The following is a 25,662-nucleotide window of genomic DNA, read 5'->3' as shown; positions in this document are numbered from 1 at the left end:
CGGTTTATATAAGATATTAGAACAGATATATGGATAGAAAGGGTTTAGTGGGACATGGGGCAAATGGGACTAGTCTGGTATGCGGACGCGGTCGGCATGCACAGGTTGGGCCAAAGGGTCCACTTCCGTAATGTACAGCTCTGTTACCTTCATTCAGATAGTAAATTAACGGCAGAACAAAAAGGGATGAGAGGTTTGGATAGTTTTCTGTGTATGGGAGGGCTGGGTGACCCCCTGGAGTGGCAGGGATCGGAGGGACTGAAAGGGTGTGCAGGGAGCGGAGGGGCCGAGCGGGCCCGCAGGAGGCGGAGGGGCAGCAGGGGGCAGAGGGGCCGAGCGTGCTGCAGGGGGCTGAGGGGCAGAGCGGCTGAGGGGCCGAGCGGGCTGCAGGGGGCAGGGGCCGAGCGGGCTGCAGGAGGCGGAGGGGCAGCAGGAGGCGGAGGGGCCGAGCGTGCTGCAGGAGGCGGAGGGGCAGCAGAAGGCGGAGGGGCCGAGCGGGCTGCAGGAGGCGGAGGGGCCAGCGCAGGAGGGCGGAGGGGCAGCAGGAGCGGAGGGGCATCAGGGGGCAGGAGCCGCGGGCCTGGGGGGGCCCGAGGGCTGCAAGAGGCGGAGGGGCAGCAGGGGGGGCTGAGGGGGGCCGAGCGGGCTGCAGGGGGCGGAGGGGCTGAGCGGGCTGCAGGGGGGCCGAGCGGGGGGCAGCAGCGGGGGCGGAGGGGCTGCAGGGGGCAGAGGGGCAGCAGAGGGGCTGGCGGGCTGCAGGGGGCGGAGGGCGCGGCCCCAGCAAGCAGGCGGGGCGAGCGGGCAGAGTCTCGCGAGCGGGCAGAGTTGCGGGAGAGTTGCGGGGCGGGCTGCGCTGATTGGCGGCGGCAAGATGGCGCCGTGTGAGGATTAGAGCGGCGCAACACAATAAGGTCCGGGCGGCTGCGGCGGGAGCGGGAGGCCCGGTGGGCAGCAGCAGCGCGACGGCGGCCCCAGGTGAGCGCTAGCTCGGGCGCGCCGGTCTAATCCATGGCGGGCGGGGCGGACCGGGGCGGGCGGTGCCGGAGGGCGGCGCGGTGGGGCCCTGATCCTCGGGCTGTGCCCAGGCCGTGGATGCCGAGGCCCGGCCCGGACCAAAGATCCAATAGCTCCGCTACAGAATCTTTGGCACGGAGGGAGCGGGGCCTCGGGGGAGGAGGCCGCTCCCGGGCGCGCACGTCCGGCTCCCGGGGTCGCTGCGGGCTCGCACCCGCCAGGCCTGGACCCCGGCTGCGTGCGCGCTCCTGGCGCCGCGACGCCGACCGACCGGCGGGTGGAAGGCAGCGAGCCCGAGGAGCGGCGGCCCAGCGCTAGGCCGCGGCCTGGGTGAGTGGCGGCGTCTCGTCCAACCGGGCCCGGGGACCTTATCAACGCAGAGTTCGGGGAGAGACGCCGGGCCTAAAGCCCGGGGCGGCCCTCGGAGGGGCGGAGCCGACCGACATTCAACCCTTCCTGCTTTCCCCCTTTGCAGCCGCTTTACCTCCCATTAACCCCCTCCCCTCTCTCCCCGTTAACCCTATCGCCCCCTCCTTCCCCGTCCCCCTTGACTCTCTCGCCCCTATTTCCCCGCCCCTCACATTGACCCCCTCTTCCCCGCCCTCCTCTATAGCCCCCACTTGACACCCACTCAATGACCCATTCCCCTGTTGACCCCCAACTCCATACCCAACGACCCACTCTCCACCCTCCCCTGGTGACCATCTTTCCCCAGCACACTTTGTGCACGTTGAAAGCTAGTGTCAGAACTGGGAATTATTTGTCCTTCTCTTTCAAAATTGGAAGGTTCTCCAGCTTGAAGCATTAACTCTCTCTCCCTGTCCACAGATGCTGCCTGAGTTGCTGACCGTTGCCACTGTTTTCTGTTTTTCTTTCAGGTCGTGAGTAATTGCAGATATATTTTGATTTTCCTATCGGTGTCTCCTGTTCCCCTCCCTACACCTTACAGCCCATGTTCCTTCCAGCTGTATAATTGCCACTCCCCCGTTCCTATACCTTGCCCTCCTCCCCTTGGCTTGTGACTCAATTGGATGAAAATATAGATGAGTAAATTTGCAGATGACACAAACATTGGTGGGTATATGGAATGAGCTGCCAGAGGAGGTAGTTGAGGCAGGTACTATAACAGCAAGTAAAAGACACTTGGACAGGTACATGGATAGGAATGGGATAGAGGGGCCTACATGGATAGGAAAGAGTTAGAGGGATATGGGCCAAACCTGGGCAAATGTGGCTAGTTTAGATGAGGCGTTGTGCTTAGCATGGACCAGTTGGGCCGAAGGGCCTCTTTCTGTGCTGTGTGACTCTAGAATCATTGTACAAGCCATCTTATTAGACTCCCCATTTATATATACAGAACTGCCATTCATGTTATGCACTTGGAAGAACAGATTTTAAATTGTAATATGTTGAGCCGCTGGAAATCGGCATGCGTGCTAAATTCATGTTATATTTTGCTACAGGCCTTGGCTAAAATGTTTATTTTCATGCACTTAGTGCTGGGAATCTAGATCCGCTCCCTTCATTTAACTCAGTAATTTGAATGTGTGATGGGGGTTAGAGAGAGTTACATGGACAGGAATGTGAGGGGAAGTTGGGAAGCCTGTGCTTGGGTTGCCAGGTTAGTTGTGACCACTATACATGTTGGCTTGGTCAGTTGATCAAACATAATCTTGGTGGGGAGATCCCCATCCAGCTGTTAATCCTCTCAACGATCCCAGGGTTGGCACCATATTGGAACCATGCAGTTTACAGTTGCTGTAGAAAGGTGTTCAGCAAGGTGCTGGAGTATGGCAGCCATTGTGTGTTGATTTGTTTTATTGAAGTTGGCCTCAGATTTGAACAACTCATCAAATCAGTCTGTCGAAGCATTAACTCGTATGGAAAATACTGTGCATTCAAGACCTTGAAGATTCTTACTATTCAGTGATCTGTACCCTTTCTCCCTAAAGGGCTATGTTTAGCTTTGATATCCTCATGATGAGTTTCTACCAATGTTCCCCTCAGTTCAGTTTGCACAACCAAGATTGTGCAGAGGCTGTGGTATTAGCCTGCACTCGGCTGAATCCCAAAGGTGAGGTGAAATGGAATGTCCTCCTATCGTCAGTATTTGATTGCGTGACCTGATGAAATTAAATAAAGGGTAAAGCATTAAGGAAAATACTTGTCAGAGGCCAGTCATCTCAACCACAGAACAGGAATTGGGTGTATAGAAGCACCACCACCTGCAATTAATCCTCTGTTCTGATTTGGAAACATCACTGCTCCATCACGGTCAGTAAAAATGAGTGCAAAATTCCGCACAGTGTCAGGGGCATCTTTTCCTCTTGTTCAAGTAGCTAAAGGCAGAGGTTGGAGCTGGGTAGCAATGCTGGCTTTGCCCACATCCTCACAGTTCACACCTTCAGGGTAGAATGGTCAGCATCACTCAGTCATACCAAACAGAGCAGCCACATATATTTTACAGTTCAATGTGGATGTTGTCATTTGATGATGTAGAGTCAGTTTAGTGACCAGAATGGTGGGAGAGAAAATGTTCACCCTGGAACATAGCTCAACAAGAGGCAGATAAAGGTGAACTGTTTCCTGTTGGTCCTCAGTGTATTCGACAGTCGATAGCCTGATCCATGCGCAGTATCCCGTAGGCTGGCAGTTCCTGTCCTGGAGAGCGCTCGTACATTCTTGCATCCTTTCTGTTAGATTTCAGTAGATAAGCACTCTTATTGTAAGCTCTGATGTTAGCAGAGAAACAACGCAATTATTAGAATCATTAATTATGTGCAGGATCAGCAAACTAGAGCAGATATAAACCACTAAAGTGGTTCTATAGAGGAGAGGGACTGATTTGATTGTAGGTGGTTAGAGTGATGGAATTATGACTGCACAGAACAAGGCCATTTGGCCATGGAATCTGTGCCAGTGGTTGTAGTATAGGAGTTATACAAATTGTTGGTTAGGCTGCAGTTAGTGTTGGGTGCATTTCTGGTTGTGATCTAACACTAACTGCAGCGTAACCAACAGGAAGGCTGCGGCTCAGCCAAGAAGGTGCAGGAAAGATGCATGGGGAAGTTGCCTGGACTGGAAGGCTTGGGTTATAAGGAGAGTCTGGATAGGCGGTACTGTTTTCCCTCGAGCAAAGCAGACTGAGGGTGAATTTGGAACAGTACAGCACAGAAAAGGCTGTTCAGCCCACCTTGTGGAGGTTTATAAAGTTCTAAGAGACATAGATAGGGTTGAGATGGTCTTTTTTCCCATGGGTATAGGATTCTAAACGGAGGCCATAGTGTAAGGCGAGAGATTTAAAGGGAATCTGAAGGGGCGATTTTCATGCCAACAGTGGTATGTTTATGGAACGAGCTGCCAGAGGGGCTGGTATAGGTAGGTACAATTAGAACATTTAAAATCCATTAGAATGGGATTAGCATAAATGGGCATCTTGGTTAGCATGGATGAGTTGGTTAGCATGGAGTGAGCAGTTTTGGGCCCCATATCTGAAGAAGGCTGTACAGACGTTGGAGAGGGTCCAGACGAGATTTACGAGAATGTTCCTGGGGCTGAGTGAGTATGAGGGTGTTTGTTGGCACTGGTTCTTTACTCGCTAGAGTTTTGAAGGATGAGGGAGGGATCCCATGAAAACCTTCCAAATGATGAAAGGTTAGATTGAATATGGAGAGGATGTTTCCACTAGTGGGAGAGTCTAGGATCAACAGACACAACCTCAGAATAAAAGGATGTACCATTAGAAAGGAGATGATGAGGAATTTCTTTAGTCGGAGGACGGTGAATCCATGGGATTTATTGCCACAGACGGCTGTGAAGGCCAAGTCATTGGGTATTTTTAAAGTGGAGACTGATGGGCTCTTGACTAGTAAGGGTGTCATAGGTTACGAGGAGAAGGCAGGAGAATGGGGTTAAGAGGGGAATATAGATCAGCCATGATTGAATGGCGGAGCAGACTCAGTAGGCTGAATGGCTTAATTCTGCTCCTATGTCTTATGATCTGACAATTATAAAATGAGAGGCAAACATTTAAAATGGGGAAGTCAGGAACTTCTTATAGCAATAGGTGCAGGAGTAGGCTATTCGACCCTTCGAGCCAGCACTGCCCCTCAATGTGATCATGGCTGATCATTCCCTATCAGTACCCCATTCCTGCCTTCTCCCCATATCCACTGGCTCCGCTATTTTTAAGAGCCCTGTCTAGCTCTCTCTTGAAAGAATCCAGAGAACCTGCCTCCACTGCCCTCTGAGGCAGAGAATTCCACCGACTCACCACTCTTCTTGCAGAGTTGTAAATCCCTGGAGTTTTCTATCCCTGTGTGTTGTGGTGTGTAGATCATCAGGGGAATTTAATGAGTACGTAATTTTTAGAAAGTTGGGGGAATTGAAACAATGGGGAACTGGAAAAAGATGACGCCAGTTTAAAGGTTTACCAGCATTCAATTACAGTTTTGTTTGCCAGTTTTCCTCGATCAGTTCCTTCCTAGGCCAGTTTTGTTTCTCATTGTGGCCCTTTACGTGGTGACTATTTGCATACCTTGGGTATGCGCCCAAAGAAATTCACTGACTTGTCACATGTAACAATAAAGTATTCAATTCAATCCTTTCAAAATTGAACTTGCTCCAAGATGATCAAACCTAACACAATCCTCCTAAGTGTGGCCTTGCCAACGTCATGTCTGCAACATAACATCCCAATGTTTACACTCTGCCCAATTGATGGCCAGCGTGCCTAAAGCCTTCTTCAACACCCTATTTACCTCTGACACCTCTTTCAGGGAACTATCTACCTTCACTCCGAGATCTCTTTGTTTGACAACACTTCACACGGCCCTATTGTTCATTGTGACGGTCTTGCCCTAGTTTGACGTCTCAAAATGTAACCACTTATCTGAATTCATTTGCTATTCCTCAGAACACTTGATCAAGATCCCACTAAAATTCTTTATAACCATCTTCACTTCAAGAGTATTTAAGTGTTATATGTACTGACAATGGTACAATTAAATGCTTACTTGCTGCAGTTCAATAAAGGTTAACTATGATAACACCTAGTTTTGTATCATCAACAAACTTACTAATCATACCTTGTACATTTGTATCCAAATAGTTGATATAGATGACAAACAAAAAGCCAAGCATCGATCCCTGAAGCACACCACTCTTCACAGGCCTCTAGTCCAAAAAAAACCTTCCTTCCACCATCACCCTCTGCTTCCACCCAAGTCAATTATGCAAGTTCACGTGATAGGAGCAGAATTAGGCCATTTGGCCTATAAAGTCTACTCTGCCATTCAATTATGGCTGATCTATCTTTCCCTCTTAACTGCATTCTCCTGCCTTCTCCCCATAACCCCTGACACCTGTCTCCAATTCTTCCTGGATCCCATGCAATCGAACCTTCCAGAGCAGCCGGTTAAAGGCTCAAGTCCATATAGTGCATGCGCTTTTCCATCCTCTTGGTTACTTTCTCAAAAAAATGTAATCACATTCGTGAGACACTATCTCCCACACATAAAACCACGCTGACTATTCCGAATCAGCCCCTGTTCAAATTCATACATATTTTATCCCTCAGAATCCTCTCCAGTAACCTACCTACCATAGTTGTTGGGCATATTGGTCTATAGTTCACAGGTGTTTCTTTGCAGTCCTTCTTAAATAGAGGCACAACATTAGCCACCCTTCTGGTCATCCGCACCTCGCCCATGACTAACTCTGATTCACATATCGCAGCCAGGGCTTCTGCAATTTCTCCTCTAATTTATGCAGTGTCCTCGGATATATCTGATCAGGCCACAGAGATTTATTTATCTTCATATGTTTTAAGACACCCAGAGCTGCACAGCTCCTCCCAACTCTGTCGTGGGGTAGACTGACTCCCCTCCCCCTTTCCCCTTAATCTTTGCACATCCCAAATCCTGTCTGACTGACTAGACTGACTCCCCTGGGGTCCTGGAAGCATCTTGATCTCCTTGACCGGATGCGGGTTGAATAAGGTGGCATTGATAGATAATAGCACATTTATTTTTTATTTTTTAATTTTTGCTAAACCTTTGTTTAGGAATACAGGTAACTGTAACCATGAATAACTCATTGGATAACGCTATGTCATTTGAGGAGTACATTCGGTTGAAAGCACGCACTATCCCCCAACACAGAATGAAGGAGTTCTTGGAGTCATTGGCTGCAAAGGGACCGGAGGCTTTGCAGGAGTTCCAGCAGACCACCATGACAGTGTACCAGCAGGGCGGCAACTGCATCTACACGGACAGCACCGAGGTGGCAGGTTCCTTGCTGGAGCTCGCCTGTCCCGTCACATCCACTGTCCAGCAGCAGCAGGAGCACCAGATTCAGCAGCAGGCTCAGCAGATCCAGGTATGGCTTCAACAATCCCCTCCAACCTTATTTCCAAGTCAGTTCAAAATGTCAGAGTAGAAGATTGCGGAAGTCACGACCAAAGGAATGCTCCAGTGACACTACTTAGGCTTTCCTTTTCCATGCCTTGTATTGAATTAATCGGAGAACAATTCAAACATGTAGTTCCCCAAAAATCCCAATGTAGGTTTGTGAGGAGAGAATATTTTCAAAGCTGCTTCATGGAGAAAGTGGAATTTGGACTTAGTGAGAGGGATTACTATTGGAGGGAAATGAGCAGTGGTCATGTAGAGTGGACACAGTTTAGTGTGAGTCTGAAGAAACAGGGAACTGTTGATGCTGGTTTACAAAAAAATCATGATGTGCTGGAGTAAGTCAACGAGTCAGGCAGCATCTCCACAGAACATGTATAGGTTACATTTTGTGGTCAGGACATCTTCCGATTGGGTCACTGAGGGGAGTAGTGACAGAGGGTCTCACAGAACTCACTTCATGGAGAGGAGAACTTTTTAAAAATAGGCATAACTGAGTCTCAAGAAGGGTCCCGACCCAAAACATCACCTATCCATGTTCTCCAGAGATACTGCCTGGCCCGTTGAGTTACTCCAGCACTTTGTGTATATTTTAATGTGAATCTAATCAGGAAGTGGGATGAGAGCCTTGGAGCTGCTCTGGATATTAATGGGGCAGGGTTGGGTGTGGAAAAAGGTGGAGGGAAAATATTGAAGAAAAGCAAAGGGTTTGGGCAGGAGAACATTGTTTGGAGATGCAAGGATAGAAATAGCTGGAAGATCAGAGCAAGTCAGGCGGCATCTGCAGATACGGTGTCCAACTGCAAGTCTCCCATGAACATGGTCCTTGCTACAGATGTGGAGGTTGGTAGAGGAGGCAGGGTTCTAACTGACATCACTTGTACACCAGTTCTCTGATTCACATTATAGTCGTCTCCATTACATTGTGTAACTCTCCACGATGTACATGAACCTAGATCCACCCCACCATTCAACGGATGGTGTCCACACACTTGGCTTCTCTCCATTTGGTAAGTTCTCAGTTCCATCCAGTTTTTGGAATTATTCTCTATTAGGTGATCCAATTACTTTACTTTTGCCCATTCTCGTAATCTTAATTTACAGTTTAATATTTCCATCTGCAACACTTCTAATGCTTCCTTTCTCTGTATTGTCAGCAGTGGGTTCATGGGCCATTTTGTGACCCCAGCATACATCCTGTTGAGCCCCCCCCCCCCCCCCCCCCCCCCCCCCCCCCCCTCCTTGCCACATCCTGACAGTTTGTATTTCTGCCTCTTAACCATACTGCCCTGCTACCTCAGCACGCCTTTCCAGCCAGGAATAATGAATGATACACCAATCATTTATTGGCAGCGAGGTTTCAATAGTTCATGCCTGATCTTTTCACATGTTAGTGACAGACGAGAGTGAAAGTTTTTCTTCCTTGGGATTTAAAAGGGCGGAATTATTGCAAATAGTGACAGCTGTCCACATTAGAATGCTTCAAATCCCAGCGACCAACCTCCAACTCATTGTCCATGGACACTGGCTGTTAAACTCATTAGCTGCTGGCTCTGGTCCACGGCTTGCACAATGGGCCACGGACAATGGTTATAGTTCTACAATCACCGATAAAGAGGAATATTTGGGGAATTGTATTCATTGTTATTGCGAAGTTGCAACTGAAAAAAAGGTTTAAATATCAATGAGAGCAATAAGGAGATGATTCCTTCAGATCAATAGTCAGAGTAAGATGTGCTGCTGATATGTTTTAGAGACGTTGTTACAGTCGTAAAGACTGCAGTGTCCTTGTCTATGACATGTATTCAAGTTCTAGAAACTGCTGACATGGAAGAAGGCCATTCAGCCCAGTATGTACATGCCAGTCAGTGGAATTTGGGTTCACTCTATTCCTTGGTCCATAGCCCTGCACATAGGGCCGTTCACGTGGTCACTGGGGACTTTTTAACCATCTTCTTAGTTTCTGTTTTCATTACCCATTCAGTCTCCACTGCTCATTGAGTGATATAATGGTTCTCCACTCCCGTATAATCCTTTCTCCAATCTGTGCCCCCAATCTGTCTAACAAGGAACATCGACCCTTTCTGTTCATTCATTCTTCGGCCATCATAATTTTGTATATAATTTCCTTTCCAGGCCCTTTTTCCAGGCACCACAAGTCTAGCCAGGCCCTTCTCTGAACAGCGATTCTCTCTCCTCACCTGGAAATATCCGCATAAATTACCATGGAGCCCGATTCATGTTTAGTGAAAATATGGTTACAATTTTGCTTGATTTGCCTTCCCTGCGAGTTGGTTGAACGGGGCATTATTGCTGTGGCTTCCACTTGCAGAACACTGGCTTCCACTTGCAGCAGTTGGAACATAGAACACTTCCACCATGGGGAAAAAGGTTCTGTGTACCCTTTCGATACCTCTCATAATTTTATATACATCTATCAGGTCTCCCTCTAGCCTCCGATACTCCAGGGAAAACAACCTATTTGTCCAACCTCTCCTGATTGCTAATACCCTCTAATCCAGCAGCAACTTGGTGAAGCTCTTCTGCACCCTCTCAAGTCTTCGCATCCTTCCTGTAATGGGGTGACCAGAACTACACACGTTAAACTGGACATTGCCTTGCCTCTGACAGCGAAAGCAGTAAATCTGTGCCAACAGATTGAAGTCTTGTGGCAGTAGTTTGGGAATGAAAGGAGTGCAGTAAATCCTTGCTTAACCAGTGTTTATGCAACTGGCAAAAATATTCAAGACATTGGTGAGGCTGCACTTGGAGTATTGTGCTGTTTTGATCACCATGCTGTAGGAAGTATGCCATTGTGCTGGAAAGTGTAGGGACGTTTAATGAGGATGTTGCCAGGACTTGAGTGCCTGAGCTATAGGGAGAGGTTGGACAGGCTAGGATTTTATTCCTTGGAGCACAGGAGGATGAGGGGTGATCTTATAGATGAGTATTAAATCATGAAGAGGATGAATAGGGTGAATGCACAGAGTATTTTTCCCATGGGGTAGGGGAATCAAGAACCATAGGGCTGAGGTTTAAGGTGAGAGGGGAAAGATTTAACAGGATCCCGACTTTTTCACAGAGCTTGGCTGTGTGCATTGGACTGGCTATGATTATATTGAACCTCATTGTCATCTCTCGGGCAATGCCATTTATTCACACAAATCAATTCTGTATTGAAAGTGGGAGAGTGGTCCAAAAGAAGTAATCATTAAGCAAGACCTTTTGAAATTACAACATTGTCATCTCGGTGTTTAAATGATTGCGTTTGTCCCGACCCATACAATCGCTCTCCACTCTTGCCCGAGCTGTTGTAAACAGACATGGATATGGTTGTGTAGCTGAAGGAAGGTCAGTGCTCTGTCTGTGAACGGGCCGTGTTTCTCTGCTCTCTGCAGGTGCAGGTTCAGGTGCAGCAATCTCCGCAGAACATGTCGACACAGCTGTCTCCCCAGCTCCACCCATCGCCCGACCAGATTCAGGTGCAGGTGCAGCCGCAGCAACAGCAGTCCTCTCAGCAGATGCAGAGCATGCACAGTCCCAGCACGGCTCAGCAGCTGCAAGCGGCTCAGATCTCGGTGCAGCACATTCAGCCCTCGCAGCAGATCCAGGCGTCAGATATCTCTGACGAACACATCCAGCACCAGCAGATCCAGGCCCAGCTCATCTCCGGCCAGACGCAGCAGATCCAGATCCAGACCGTGGGCACCCTCTCTCCATCTCAGCCTCAGGGCTCCCCTCGTGAGGGGGACCGGCGCTCCAGTACTTCGAACGTCCTCCAGCCCGTCAAGAAGCGCAAGGTGGACATGCCAATCACTGTTTCGTACACTATCACCGGGCAGCCTGTGGCCACCGTGCTGGCCATTCCACAGGGGCAGCAGCAAGGGTACGTGTCCCTGAGGCCCGACCTGCTGACAGTGGACAGCGCCCACCTGTATACCACCACAGCTGGTACAATCACAAGCCCCAGTGGGGAGACCTGGGCCATCCCTGTGTACTCCACACAGCCTCGTACAGACATGCAGCAGCAAACAGCCACGCACGTCGCCATCCCTCAGGAGGCCTACAATGTGGTCCACGTCAGCAGCTCGCCCACCGCTGTGGCAGCCGTGAAGCTGGAGGAGGACAAAGATAAAATGGTAACGTCTGTAATGAAGAACTCTCACGAGGAGGTGGTTCACACGCTGGCCAACACCATCTTCCCAGCACAGTTCATGAATGGCAACATCCACATCCCAGTGGCCGTGCAGGCAGTAGGAGGCTCGTACCAGGCACAGGCCCAGTCCGTGCAGCTGTGGGATCCGCAGCAGCAGCAACAACAACTACAGGTAAGGCAGGAGATGACTGACTGTTTGTTGGAAATGTCCAACTTTGGTAGTAATTCAGTAGCATCCTGTTGAGCTTGCACTCGGAGTGGTCACAGCGTCTATCCTGGTCTGTGTGGGCTTCAATCAGCAGCACCTACTTGAACTTGTAATGCACCATCATCAGATGCTATTTGATAATGCGCCTGATCAGTGAAAGGAGATATTAGTCGTAACAAAAGAAATTACACTGATTTGTGCATGGGAGATGTGTTTTGGGGGGTTGGGGGGGGGCAGAGGAGGGGAGCAGAGGCTGATGATGGGTTGTTTCTCAGACTGGAGGCCTGTGATTAGGGGTGTGACATGGATCGGTGTTGGTTGCTCGATTATTTAAACTATTTGGATGCAAATGGACAAGAGATGGTTAGCAAGTTTGCAGATGATTCTGAAATGTGTGGTATAAAATAGCTGACCGTGAAGAAGGCTATCAACAAATACTGCAGAATCTTGATCAGCTACATAAGTGGGCTCAGGAATAGCTGATTGCGTACAATTCGCATAAACAGGAGGTGGTGCATTTTAGGAAATTTAACCAGGGCAGGACCATCACAGTGAAAGGGGGCTGGGGAGTGTAGTGGAGCAGAGGTACCTAGTAGTGCAAGTACAAAGTTCCCTAATAGTGGCATCACGGGTAGACAGTGGAGGCTTTTGACACTGATGTTCATCAGTTGGGGCATTGCATATGGAAGTTGTGACATTGTGTTACAGTTATGCAAGGCATTGGTGTTGTTACGCTTGGAGTATTATGGTCAGTTTTGGTCAGCCTGCTATAGGCAAGAAGCCATCAGGCTTGAAAGAGGGCAGAGAGATTTACAGGGATGTTGACAGGCCTGAGCTACAGTGAGAGGTTGGGGCAGGCTGGGACTTTACACTTTGGAGCGCAGCAAGCTGAGGGGTGATCTTATAGTGTATAACATCAAGAGGGGAATAGATAGGGTGAACACACAGTCTTTTACCCAGGGTGGGGGAATCAAGAACCAGAGGACATAGGTTTGTGAGATGTGAAAGATTTAATAGGAAACTAAGGGGCAACTTTTTCCACACAGAGTGGTAGGTATATGGACGAATTGCCAGAAAAGGCAGTTGAGGCAGATACAATAACAACATTTAAAAGATATTTGGACAGCTTCATGGAAAGGTGAGGTTTGGAGGGATTATGGGCCAAATGTGGAAAATTGGGACTAGATTTGATGGGGCATCTCGGTATGTACCGATGAGATCAGCTGAAGGGCCTGTTTCTGTACTGCATAAATTCCCTCACTGCGATAATTCCACTAAATCTCTGGGATATTCATATTTTCCTGAAGTATTGTGGTCAGAGTTGGATACGGCCTAACTAGTTCACCAGGTTAATTCCCGGGATGGCGGGACTGACATATGATGAAAGAATGGGTCGACTGGGCTTGCATTCACTGGAATTTACAAGGATGAGAGGGTAGCTTATAGAAACATATAAAATTCTTAAGGGATTGGACAGGCTTGATGCAGGAAAAATGTTCCCGAAGTTGGAGTCCAGGACCGGGGTGGTCACAGTTTCAGAATAACGGGTAGGCCAATTAGGACTGAGATGAGGACATTTTTTTTTTCACCCAGAGCGTTGTGAATCTGGAATTCTCTGCCACTGAAGGCAGTGGAGGCCACACTGGACGTTTTCAAGAGTTAGTTTTTTCTCTTAGGACTAAAGGAGTCGAGGGATATGGGGTACTGATTTTAGATGATCAGCCAGGATCATATTGAATGGTGGTGCTGGCTCGAATAACCAAATGGCTTACTCCTGCACCTATTTTTCTGCGTTTCCATGTTTCTAACCAGTGTTTAAGTTCAGCACAACCTTGCTGTGTAGTCTAAGCCACTATTTATGTATCCATAGTTCATGTACTTTAACCACTTTCTCATCTCCCTCAGAAATGGCCTTACAACCTCCTTTATTTGGGAGCAATTTGAGTTGGATGACATCAAATTGCAGGACTTCAGGGAAATAAGCAGATAAATTGATTATAGTGAGTTGCAAAACAGGACACCAATTTCTGAATTGTCAGTAATTGAGACCTTTTACATTATTTATATTAAAAACCAGGCCTTGCAGAGCATTATTAACACTTCTCATTTGTTTTATGCATTCTGATATTATATACCATACCTTCACTTGGTTATTATCTACGAAGTTTAATCATCGTCTGAAGAGCTCAAGATCGGCATAAAACTAATTCAATGCATTAACTGTAAATCAGCTGCCTGTTAATTCTTGTATATCATGCTTCTGCAGACCAAGTTTGCGTCAAAATTATGTTTATGGAAACTGAGATAAAATTGTTCCGTAAAACAATAAATTTCAAAACGAGCTGTCCAAGATGTGTGGCCACAGGCCGTGATATGTTCTACGGTTTCCAGCATAAATGAATGTGAAGTGCGCCAGATGCATCTGAGCGTGAGCCTCTGTTTTCTGTGGGTTTTCACTGTGCCAGAGCATTGTAATCGTCCTGAAAATTGTGCATGTTTTTGTCGGTCGCTAGGGCCAAGCAGTGCAGGTGACCGAAATGGAGCCTCAGCCGATGTCAGCTTCCGAGATGCTTTTGCCAAACACCCTGAAACCAGAGGAAGGCCTTGGGGTCTGGAAATGCTGGGCAGAGACCAAGAACGCCGAGTTTGACAAGGACTCTGAGAACAGGCCAGCCCCCATTGGCCGTAAGTGCTGTTACAGCTGAAATAACCTGTTGCAAATGTTGGTCTGGGCATAAATGCCCATATTTTGGGTTATGGAATTTCATTAACTTCAAAATTTGGGGAAGGGGCAAATTTGAGTAATTTGATCTCAGAACCATTGCACAGTGCAGTCGGTTTAGCTGTGTGTTAGTAGGTCAACATCGGAGATTATGCCTACCTGCTTCAGGTGCATGGTTGCACAGAGATGCAAAAGAACACCTCCACAATTCCCTTGCCATGGTAAAGCAATGTGGCCAGGAGTATGCCATCAGATGACCACTGATATGTGCACTATCAGTAATGTTAATAATCTATTTTGGGTGGAGAAAAGGTTCACTTCATCTGCCTCTCAAAATATACTCCCCTCAGCCTCTGGGGAAATGGGCCAACCTCTCCATACAGCTAATGAATCCAGTATCCTGGTAAACTTTGCATCATCCTTCAGTACTGGGGTGACCAGAACTGCTCACAATCTTCCAAAGGACACGCTATAATCTTGAGCAAAAATCAAAAGTGCTGGAGGAACTCGAGGGGTCAGGCAGCATCTGTGGAGTGAACTGGTGATGTTTCGGGTCAGGACCCTTCCTCTGCCGTTTCCCTGCATAGATGTTTCCGAACCCACTGAGTTTGTCCAGCTCTTTTTTTGCATATAATACTCCAAGTGCGGCCTAACCAAAGGTTTATAAAGCTATAACTTGATATGTATCCAAAAAGATATACTTGTAAATCTACTGTATCTGGTTTTGTATCCACTCTACACTTGTGCCTTCTGTTTGGGACCCAACTTTCTGGGATCAGTGACTGCTACCTATGTAATTGTACATACCATTGGTTGATGGTGTGTGGCTTTGTTCATAGACCAACAAGTTATTGGATGTGGCGTACCAGAGTTCAGTCTGTTATACCAGAGGGGCAGTTGTAACAGGGTTCAATCTTAAAAGCATTTCTTCAAAGGAAGGAATCATCAAATGGAAAAATAAAGCTCCCGAAATAAAGACCAGCATTAAATTAATATTGACTGTGCACAACAGGCAAATAGAGCTGATGTGGCTCGCTGCCAAAGTCTCCAGGTGTGTGTGTCAGTAACCCTGGGCAATTTGACCTTTTTCTGAAGAGGTGAAAACATCACAGTTGCTTCCCTTGAACCCTCTGCCTATTGTTCCACCCGTTTCATGGTGTGTTTGGCTTTGCTTGGGAGCTCACAGGCTCTGTCCTAAATCACTCTACTGTTTAACAATTGCAGTTACTGTATCTTGCACACAAGCCCAGCCTAGCAGTGCCTTTCAAGTGCACTGTTGTTACTTCAGTGGTTGTGTTACTGGGATTAGAGTCGATTGAAATTGAAATGAACTAAATAGGAACAGTTACAGGTATAAGTGTAACAATGAGCATGTTGTACTGTAGCTGCTGGAAGTTTGGGCTTTTGATATATGGTGATGCTTGAAGTGGCAACATTTCTGTCAAAACCTTCCTCTTCGCGTTCCATTGCAGGAGGTGACAGCACTGTTGGCATCTACTTTATTTAAGGCAGTGCCACTGGTTGGTGATTTTGGAAAATGTTCATTTCCAAAGAGGAATAATGTAATGTTGTCCTCGATACAATTTGTCTGAACACTGCCGACTGAACATTGCTAATGGGGCAAGTTAGTTCAGTCAGTCTTGCAAAGTGAATGGGGAGTGGCCAGAGCTGTACAGCACACGGTGATGTTGTCTCTTCTCTCTGGCAAGGCCGTCAGCCGCTGCGTTTCCAGGAGAATCTCCTCTCATCAGCGGTGGCAGAATTGAACTACGGACTGTGTCTAATGCTGAAGGAGGCTCGCACACCCGAGGGGGAAGCCTACAATCCAGATATGCTCTACTACGTATGTCTCTGCATTCAAAAGGTACAGCAGCTGATCACTGAGTTAAATGTACCAACCCGTAGTCTAGAGTTTCCAAGCAACTCTATCCCGGCATTGTGTGCGTGTGTGCATATCTCTCTCTGTCTGTATGTGTGACTGCCTGTATTTATGTGTGTCTCTGCTTGTGTTTGTGTGACTGTCTCTGTGTGTTACTCTGCCTGTGTGTGTGTGTGTGTGTCTCTCTGCACATGTCTTGGTTGTCCCTGTGGGTGTATGTGTCTCTGTCTATGTATGTGACGCTGCCTGTGTGTATGTCTCTGCACCTGTCTTGGGTGTCTCTGGGTGTGTGTGTGTGTGTCTCTGTCAATGTGTGTATTCTGCCTGTGTCTGCCCGTGTGTGTCTATGCGTCTCAACCTGTGTCTCTGTGCCTATCTGTGTGGGTGTGTGTGTGTGCGCAGTCAGTTTTCACACAACCAACTGAAGTAAGTAAAAACTGCAATGCTGGAAATTGAAGGAGAAACAGAAGATGTCTAATTAGCTTGGGTATGAAGAGAGAAACGGTAATCCGTAGGAATTATAAAACAGAGAAGGCAAACCCGTTTTAAGTTTGCAGAGAGGGACTTCCTCTGACTTTATTTCAGATTTCCAGCATCTGCAGTCACTTGGCTTTAGATTAAATGCTGGATCGACATTATAGAATCAATGAAACTGGGAATTTCTTTTTGAACTTTTTTTCAGTATCTGTTTGAAAATGGCCGAGTAGATGATATATTTTCAGATATCTACTATACAAAGTTCACTGAGAGGCTACAGGATGTATTAAAGGACTGGCAGCCTCTGATCAACTCTCTGGGTAAGTGAGTTTTAGGCCCGCGCCAGCCACGGCCACAGTTACTGTTGCATATGGTAGATGTTTTCCCCGCAGAACACGTTGTGTCCCGTGGGATGAGGGGCTTGGTCTGAGAAACTATCTGGACCATGATTTTCCAAAACGCGGACCCTATTGATCTAATTGGTTCCATTCCTCTGCTCTTTTCCCTGCACCTTGCTCTTTCTCACATGTTCAACTCCCTTTTGATCTTTTTTGCCATTGACTGAGACTGAGGATAATGTATAGACAGGTTAACCTACTGATACATATTTGAGGATGAGAGGAAACCCCGAGTACCGGAGAGAAACTGAGTCACGGGGAGAGCATGAAACTGTACAACCAGCAGCCAGGGTTGGGATCAGGTTCTGGGCCTTAGAATGAGGCAGCGTTGTTACTGTGTAATCATTCCAGTCATTCAGCATGGCACTCCCTAGGGCCAGTCTCATACTGTGCTGCCAGAGCGGTACTCCAGGTGTGGTTCCGGAGCGGTACTCCAGGTGTGGTCCCAGATCCATACTCCAGGTGTGGTCCCGGAGCGGTACTCCAGGTGTGGTCCCAGATCCATACTCCAGGTGTGGTCCCGGAGCGGTACTCCAGGTGTGGTCCCAGATCCATACTCCAGGTGTGGTCCCGGAGCAGTACTCCAGGTGTGGTCCCAGAGCGGTACTCCAGGTGTGGTCCCAGATCCATACTCCAGGTGTGGTCCCGGAGCGGTACTCCAGGTGTGGTCCCGGAGCGGTACTCCAGGTGTGGTCCCGGAGCGGTACTCCAGGTGTGGTCCCAGAGCGGTACTCCAGGTGTGGTCCCGGAGCCATACTCCAGGTGTGGAGCCACTGGCATTTTGTTTGGCTGTAGCACAATCTCAGTTGCTGTACACTGCTCTTCAAGTAACAATTTATTAACCTCTGTAAATGTCTTACACTTATCCAGGGCATTTTAATCGCTGTACATGCAAGCTGAGGCCTCTGGACCTCTTGCCTTTACACCAATTAGAATTTTGTTCAATCCACTTTGCGTCACAAGATTCAAAAATATACAATTTATACCTTGGAAATGTTCTTGTTGTGCCCGTTCTTAAGCTTGGGTACAAATGATCCATGTTATGTCAGCTCTGCAACTACATTGTTAAGCCCCAGAAGAATTTTGTCTGCCTCATTGAGAACATCTTTCATCTTTCTAGATTGTAGAATCAGACTCCAGAATCAGAATCAGAATGGCATTTTGTTTTGGCCCCTGGAGGTCCAAACGAAATCTCAGTTCTGCACACTGCTCATCAAGTAACAATTTAGACCCCTGTACAACATAATTACATTACACTTAAACCATCCATCATTTTAATGCTGGCCAAATAAGCTGAGGCTCTCCACTGCACTCTCCCCCCTTTCACAAAGCCAATTAGAATTTTGTTCGATCCACCTTGCGGCCAAGAAATAAAAATATGGTGCAAGGTCGCACACCGGGTCTTGGTGTTGTTGCCCCCGTGTGCGCTCGCAGAGTCCGCGGCCATTCCAGCCGCGCGGGGCAGCGGTGTCAGGCCCCGCTCCAGGAGCTCTTCGACCCCGCAACTCGGGCGGGAGAAGTCGCCGCCGCAGAAGCCCCGAAAAGCGGTCTCCCCCCAGGGAGCCGTGGGCTCGGCGCCGTCGTCCACAGACCCGTAGAGAGCCTCCGACTCTCCAGCAGCAGCAACAGCACCAGCAGCAGCAGCAGCAACAGCACCAGCAGACGGGTGGAGACGGGTAGCCTTAGGATTATCATGTTCATAAATTATAGAAGCAAAATTTGGTCATTTGGCCAATCAAGTCTACTCAGCCATTCAATCATGGCTTGTATATCTTTACCTCTCAATCCCATTCTCCTGCCTAATCTCCATGATCTGTCAATCTCTGCCTTAAAGGTATCTATTGTCTTGGCCTTCACAGCCGCCTGTGGCATTAGTGTTAGGGTTGACTACTTATTCAATAGGTACTGTCAAGGCATGCAGAGGGAAGTAAAACAATGTGTTGTTTCATAGGTTACATGATCCCCAGTCACATCACGGAGGAGATGTTGTGGGAATGCAAGCAGCTTGGAGCTCACTCACCTTCCACCCTCCTTACAACGCTCATGTTCTTCAACACCAAGTGAGTGCCAGCAACAATCCTAAACCCAAACTCCTCCTTAATGTACGGTTGCTTACTTTATTACAGTTGTCACAAGCATTTTTGTTGTACAACAGACTTGTAGGTTATGAATGATCTTCTTGTGCAATTAGTTGCTGATGGCACAGTAAATCTATGTGCATCGTGGCCTTTCTGGTTCCCATTGGGTCTCCCGTTGGATGTTTCATTTACTTTGGGTATTTTAGCTTATTTCCTGTTATTATTCTGATCATATCATCTGAATATTTGTTTGCTGTTACTATTTCCTTTATAAGGGGGTAGTAGGAAGGAGAATGAAGTGTATATCTGCAGCAGTCTTAGCAGTTATTAGAAATCTCACAAGTAATCCTGAGATAATCCCTCCAACAAATTAAAAGAAAAATGCATTTCCCTCCTCGCTTCCATTTTCTCTCTCTCCTCTTTTGGGTGATGAGTTAAAATAATTCTCACCTTTGTCAATGTAACTCAGTTACGACATTCTCTAGATATGGGGAAGACTCATTCGATTGGAAATAGCAAAAAGTAGCACCTTAATTTTACAAAGGAATGAGATGGAAAGCTTAAAATGAATAAAACATTGTTGTGAATCTGTCCACCCCAGGCTCTCAGGGTACAATTTATCACACTTCAGTTGTTGCCCAAAGAGTGGGTGATGAGGCAGGATAATGCATGCATCTTGCTCAACATTATAGAAAAAATGTTAAAGAATTTTTAAGAAGGAACTGCAGATGCTGAAAAATCGAAGGTAGACAGAAATGCTGGAGAAGCTCAGTGGGTGAGGCAGCAGCAAAGGAGCTGGGCAACGTTTCAGGTTGAGACACTTCTTCAGAAAATGTTAAAGTTGTTTCTAAAGACCTAATAGCAGGGCACTGTGAAAAGGTCCAGGTAATCAGCATGAAGGTGGGATCGTGCTGGAGTTCTCTGAAGAAGTAGCATGCTGTTGAAGAGGAACTGGGGCACTACTTTCATTTGCACAAGTCATTTGATAAGGTGGTGCGACAAAGGTTTTTGTGGAAGGTGATAGTTCACGGCCGGCGGCATCATGCTGGTGTAGCAGCGACAGTGCTTAATAGAACATACAGAGGAGGCACAAATGTGTTTAGGTTGGTAAAGAGGAGCCTGTCACTGGATCGGGCCTCTGTTCCTTTACAATTTCTAGCAATGACTTGGATGAAGGTGCAGTTGCTGCAATCTTGGAGCTTGGTGCGTTGTGAAAGGCACCTAGGAGGCTACAGGAGGGAAATAGGTAAGTGAGTGGGCAGAGATCTAGTCAGTGCTGTATGCTCCGTTTTGTCAGGGAAATCACGCATGTCATCTAAATAGTGAGCGATGCAGAGCTAGGAAATGCAGAATGACTGTCCTAAAGCAAGGTTCACAAAGGCCAGGTCCTGCAAGTAACCAGGTCAACTATCATGGTGATAGAAATTGAATGTGGAGGGAGGGAGGGAGGGAGGTGATGCTTGGGTTCTGAAGGTGAGGCCACTTCTGGAGCAGTGTAATGGGTTCCTTATTTCAGCATGGAGCTGGTGGGCTGAAGGGACTGTTTCTCTTCTGTGCAACTATAGTGAGTGAAATTCCAAGAGGGTTTACTAGCTCAACATCTAGAGTGGATGACTTATGAAGGTTGGACAGGCTGGACCTATATTGGTTAGTGTTGATGAAGGCAAAGATCCTTCAGGTGTCAAGACAGGTGAGGATGTTTCTTCATGTGGCACAAACTAGCAGGAGGTTACCGCTTAAAAATGTTTGTCCATACAAGACTGAGATAAGGCAGATCTTTCCCCAGGGATGAAAACGCTAAAGCTTGGATACAGATCTTGTAGATTTTTCGAGTGTTATGTTTGACGACTCTTGGACATGCTCTCTCCATTCAGGTACTTCCTATTGAAAAGTGTGGAGCAACACATGAAACTGGCATTCACTAAAGTAGTCCGGCAAACAAAGAAGAACCCGGTGAATCCCAAGGACAAAAGCACAAGCATTCGTTACCTGAAAGCGCTGGGTCTGCATCAAACCGGCCAGAAAGGTCAGCGGCTTCCCACTCCAAACCGTGTGTAACGTTGTTCAGCACAGACTTCAACCCTGTGTAACAATGGCAAGCCAGTCTTCCCATGGATTATCTGAAATCTCAACAAAAGCTGAGCATTAAATGTCATGAGCATTGAACTCGATAAGGACATTTGAAACATAACCTATTAACCATTGTATGTTCACTACTCTTGTTTTTGCTTTGTTTCTGGTCTGTTCCACACCAGAGATTTCTGAATGTGTTTGCCACAAGACAGACTCTGGAGAAAGGTCCTCTCCACATCTTTTCCAAGACGTTGCCCCTCCAGTTCAGGTGCTTCTGTCGTTGTACAGCTCTCCCTGCCCTGGGAGAGATCCCAAAGAAGCCCTCCTTCCTGCACCAACTCCTCGACCCCTCATTCCACCAACCTATCTTCCTGTTCCTATTCTCACTGACACATGGCACAGGGAGTAATTCAGAGATTACAGCCCTTGTTTGTCAGTTTCCAGCCTTATTCCCCAGGTCCATTTTGCAGGACCATGTCTCTCTAGATACCTACATATTTAGCACCAATATGGATCACAACCTCTGGCTGCTAACCCTTCTGTTTCAGAGGGTTCTGAACCGTGTTTGAAACCCTGGCATTAGGGAGATGAGGTAGTATCTGGAAGTCTTGTTTACAACCACAGAACTGCCTGCCTGGCATCCAGAGCATCACTATTGCATGTCTAGACATTGACCTGCACAGCACATCCAGGTGTAGTGCCACTGGCTGCTGCTGCTATGCCCTCACAGACCACTCTCCTGGCAGTCACACCTCTTGCTGAACCTGCAGTGTGACCACTGCTGCACCCTCTGATACGCTCAGAGTTCAGCTGCTGCCCCAGCTGACGCCTGTGGTCAGAGGAGCTGCCATTAGATCTGCTCCGCCCCCTGGCCCATTCTGCCCCAAGTGCCTCCCAATCTCTACCTGATCTCCCACCGCCCACAGGAGGAGCATAACCATCCACTCACTGCCCTATCCACCCTTCTTGTCACTGGCGGGTTTAATACAAAAGGAAAGCCCATACCATGACTTAAATATGTCATATAAAAACATCAGTACCGAGTGCAGGATCTCGCCTGCAAATGTCGATCATCCTTCGTCCCCACAAATGCTGTGTTCCATCAGCGAGTTACTTTTAGCTGCAGATTCCGGCGTGTGCCACCACTCGTGTCTTCTCCTAACTCCTACCCCGGACCACCCTTGTTACACTCGGCCTCTGCACCTGAACCTCAAGCTCATCCCTTCTGTCTCCAGCGCTCAATGTCGGGTCTGCCACTGGGTGGATCTGCTGGCACCTGGGAACTGTGTCGGCGGTCTTTGCTTGAGAGGCAACCTGGCCTCTTGCTGGTTTTGTGGGCTGTGCAGGTGTGACGGTAGAGTGATGATCTGAAGCCTGAGATCTCCCCTTGTTTCAGTTACAGATGACATGTATGCAGAGCAGTCGGAAAACCCGGAGAATCCTTTGCGCTGCCCCATCAAACTCTACGACTTCTACCTCTTCAAATGGTGAGGATGTTGCTGCAAGTGAGAGATGAGTTGTGTCACCACTACTTCTATCCTCGAATCTGTTCATTACTTCTTCTGCAGCGTTTAGTTTTAGTATTGATAGTCTTGATTTAGTGGAATTTTGGAAAATAACATCAAGTGTGAAAGGGGCTTTTCATCAGAATTGGCCTAATGGGGATGTTAGTGTTTTAATGTGCAGTGAAAGGGAGGAAGGGGGTGAAGAGAATTGGGGTACAAATAAGAAAGGTTGAAGATCAAAGGGTACCTGGGAAGGTAACAAAAACGTGGAGGTGAAAGTGCAGAATAATTATCTAGAATTATTACAAGAATGAATGAAAATGTCCATAGCTTGTTTTCACCATCCTGGAGGGTCGGGGCTGCAATGCTGGGACCAGGTGGAGGATGTCAGTGACAGGTTGCCATTTTGGTTTCTGCTGAGTGTTTCATGAGTTGGTCGGTTCTAGCCTGTGTCAGCCCACTCTCTCAAGCCTCGAAGGCACAACTTGCTCAATCTTTTGTAATTAGCTGGAATTGTTCACATCTCCGTGCAAATTATTTGTGCAGTGCAGCATTCCCCAGGGTTTGACACCATAGTTGCACAGTACTGTGACACTGGCCCTTTGGCCGGTCTCGTCCATGCCAGCCAACATGCCCCATCTACACTAGTCCCATCTGCCGATGTTTGGCCCACATCTCTCTAAACCTTTCCTATCCATGTACCTGTCCAAATGTCTTAAAATGCTGTTATAATACCTGCCTAAACTACCTCCTCTGGCAGTTTGTTCCATACACCCACCACCCTCTGTGTGGAAAAAGTTGCCCCTCGGGTTCCTATTAAATCTTTCCCCTCTCACCTTAAATAAAGGTCCTAGTTCTTGATTCCTCTATCCTGGGAAAAAGACTCTGTGCATTCACCCTATCAATTCCCCTCATGATTTTATACACCTCTATAGGATCACCCCTCAGCCTTTTGTGCTCCAAGGAATAAACCCCTAGTCTGCCCAATCTCTCCCTACACTCCAGGCCCTCAAATCCTGGCAATATCCTCTGCACTCTTTCCAGCTTAATAGCATCTTTCCTGTAGCAGTTATAACAGTTATAATAACCTTATCAATGAGGTTAACAGGGTGGTGTGGCAAAGATCCTCCTGTAGATAGTGATCTGGAAACTGGCTTCTCTCCTTCTCTGGCTTGCACCAAGGTAGCTGCCAAGGTCTGTCCTTGGTGGCCCTGAGACATCGAGCCCCTAACGGACACCTAACCCTCCCCCAATCCAATCTGGTGTTGGCACACAGTCTCCCTGCCACAGATGTTGGCAGAACATCAGAGCTGGTCCCTCCCACGCCCTGAGCTCAGTGACTGTCATGTTCAACGCGGTTTCCTGGAACTGATGATGTAGGAGCATTGTGCGGGCGGGAGAGCTGTGCAGGCGAGAGCTGGTGTTGGCACTAACGCGAGTGGTGTTGTTCAGTCCCCAGAGTGTGAAGGGAAGGAACGACACCTTCTACCTGACGCCTGAGCCGGTGGTGGCTCCCAACAGCCCCATCTGGTACTCCACCCAGCCCATCAGCAAGGAGCACATGGAGCAGATGCTGACTCGGATTCTGACAGTGCGAGAGATCCAGGAAGCCTTTGCCATGGCGGCTGCCAACCTGCACTAGAGCCTGGGCAGAGAGGCAGGAGCAGACGCACTACACGGACAGCAGGGCCTTCCTTCCCTGGTGTTTCACTGCGGAGGCCTGGGGAGAGTGTCGCCTGGTGTATATCTGGATAATTTAGCATAATCGGGTTGGCTCCCAGATACAGGGAGTCTGGCAGTTGCCTTTCTCAAGTGGCAGATTTGATTTCAACTTTATTTTTTGACGCGTGGCAGATTTGAGCAGCTGGAAGCCCTGCTGGCTTTGGAGACTCGTGTCACAAACTCCGGCACCCACGGGGTGAACTCATCATGTCATTGGTGTGAGACGGATGTATCAGTAATCTTTCTGCCCGTTGCTGGCTTAACCTGACCTCCACTGAAGAGAATTTAACCTGGAAGAGAGAATGGAACGCTGATGAAGGTTTATATAATTAAAAGTTTTTCAATACTTAAAACAAAAATGATGTTTTTTTAGACTGACTAGAACTGAAGACTTTTCACATGCCGGCCACGTGCGAGGCTTTGACTCCAGGCAGAGAAAAATTATTGTAATATACTCGTATACCATTATAAAGAGACCTTTGTTTTTCTGTATTCTGTTCTAATAGTTTGTGCAACGCAGCAAGCTTTTCTCAGCCTGCAATGATGCGAGGAGTTTTGGTTTCTTTACAATGAAGTGCACGTCAGAGGAAGGGCAGGAGGGAGGCAGGGGGTGTCCTGCCCTGCTCCACCCCCTGTGAACAGTGGGCAGTGTCTGTTCATCGTTGGTCACCCACAGGTTGAATCGCACAGTTTATCCCCGGCCACCGGTCCCAGCCTCTGGTTGCAGAGTCTCTGCACGGGTGTCAGTCGGGCTGTGGCTCTGCCATCCGCAGCAGGGTGGCTCTAATATTGTGGCAATGATTTGACAATACAATATAAATACAGAACTGTATTTATTGTGATACTGATGTAAAGATGCAGTAGCTTTATTTTGGAGGAATTCTGTTTTATACTTTTTGCTAGAAAGGAGATATTTGTAATTATTATATGGGGCTATGGAGTGTTGGGCGGTCCACAGTGTGTAATATCTCCCAGCGTTGGCCAGGCCAGGCCAGGCTCGTATGGTTGCATCATGGCCTG

At 47.8% G+C, this 25,662-nt stretch overlaps 1 protein-coding gene across 3 annotated transcripts; it reads left to right on the top strand.

The window, feature by feature from the left end:
* Nucleotides 1–825: 825 nt before the first annotated feature.
* On the top strand, nucleotides 826–25,134 carry LOC129704635 (transcriptional regulator QRICH1-like). Of its 3 annotated transcripts, none has more exons than XM_055647891.1 (10): nucleotides 826–975; nucleotides 7,176–7,392; nucleotides 10,823–11,752; nucleotides 14,302–14,473; nucleotides 16,220–16,374; nucleotides 17,072–17,186; nucleotides 19,216–19,324; nucleotides 21,217–21,368; nucleotides 22,812–22,902; nucleotides 24,373–25,134. In XM_055647891.1, exons 2-10 carry the CDS (start codon nucleotides 7,177–7,179, stop codon nucleotides 24,560–24,562), a joined length of 2,130 nt encoding a protein of 709 aa, XP_055503866.1. In that variant the 5' UTR covers nucleotides 826–975; nucleotide 7,176; the 3' UTR covers nucleotides 24,563–25,134. The 3 variants fall into 3 exon arrangements, with proteins under 3 accessions (XP_055503866.1, XP_055503865.1, XP_055503864.1); XM_055647890.1 differs by having other exon boundaries at nucleotides 7,079–7,392; nucleotides 22,818–22,902; XM_055647889.1 differs by having other exon boundaries at nucleotides 7,079–7,392.
* The last annotated feature ends 528 nt before the right edge of the window (nucleotides 25,135–25,662 follow it).

The sequence above is a fragment of the Leucoraja erinacea genome, chromosome 16, assembly GCF_028641065.1.
Source record: "Leucoraja erinacea ecotype New England chromosome 16, Leri_hhj_1, whole genome shotgun sequence".
In the NCBI taxonomy this organism is placed as follows: domain Eukaryota; kingdom Metazoa; phylum Chordata; class Chondrichthyes; order Rajiformes; family Rajidae; genus Leucoraja; species Leucoraja erinaceus.
This window is presented reverse-complemented; position numbering and strand designations above follow the sequence as displayed.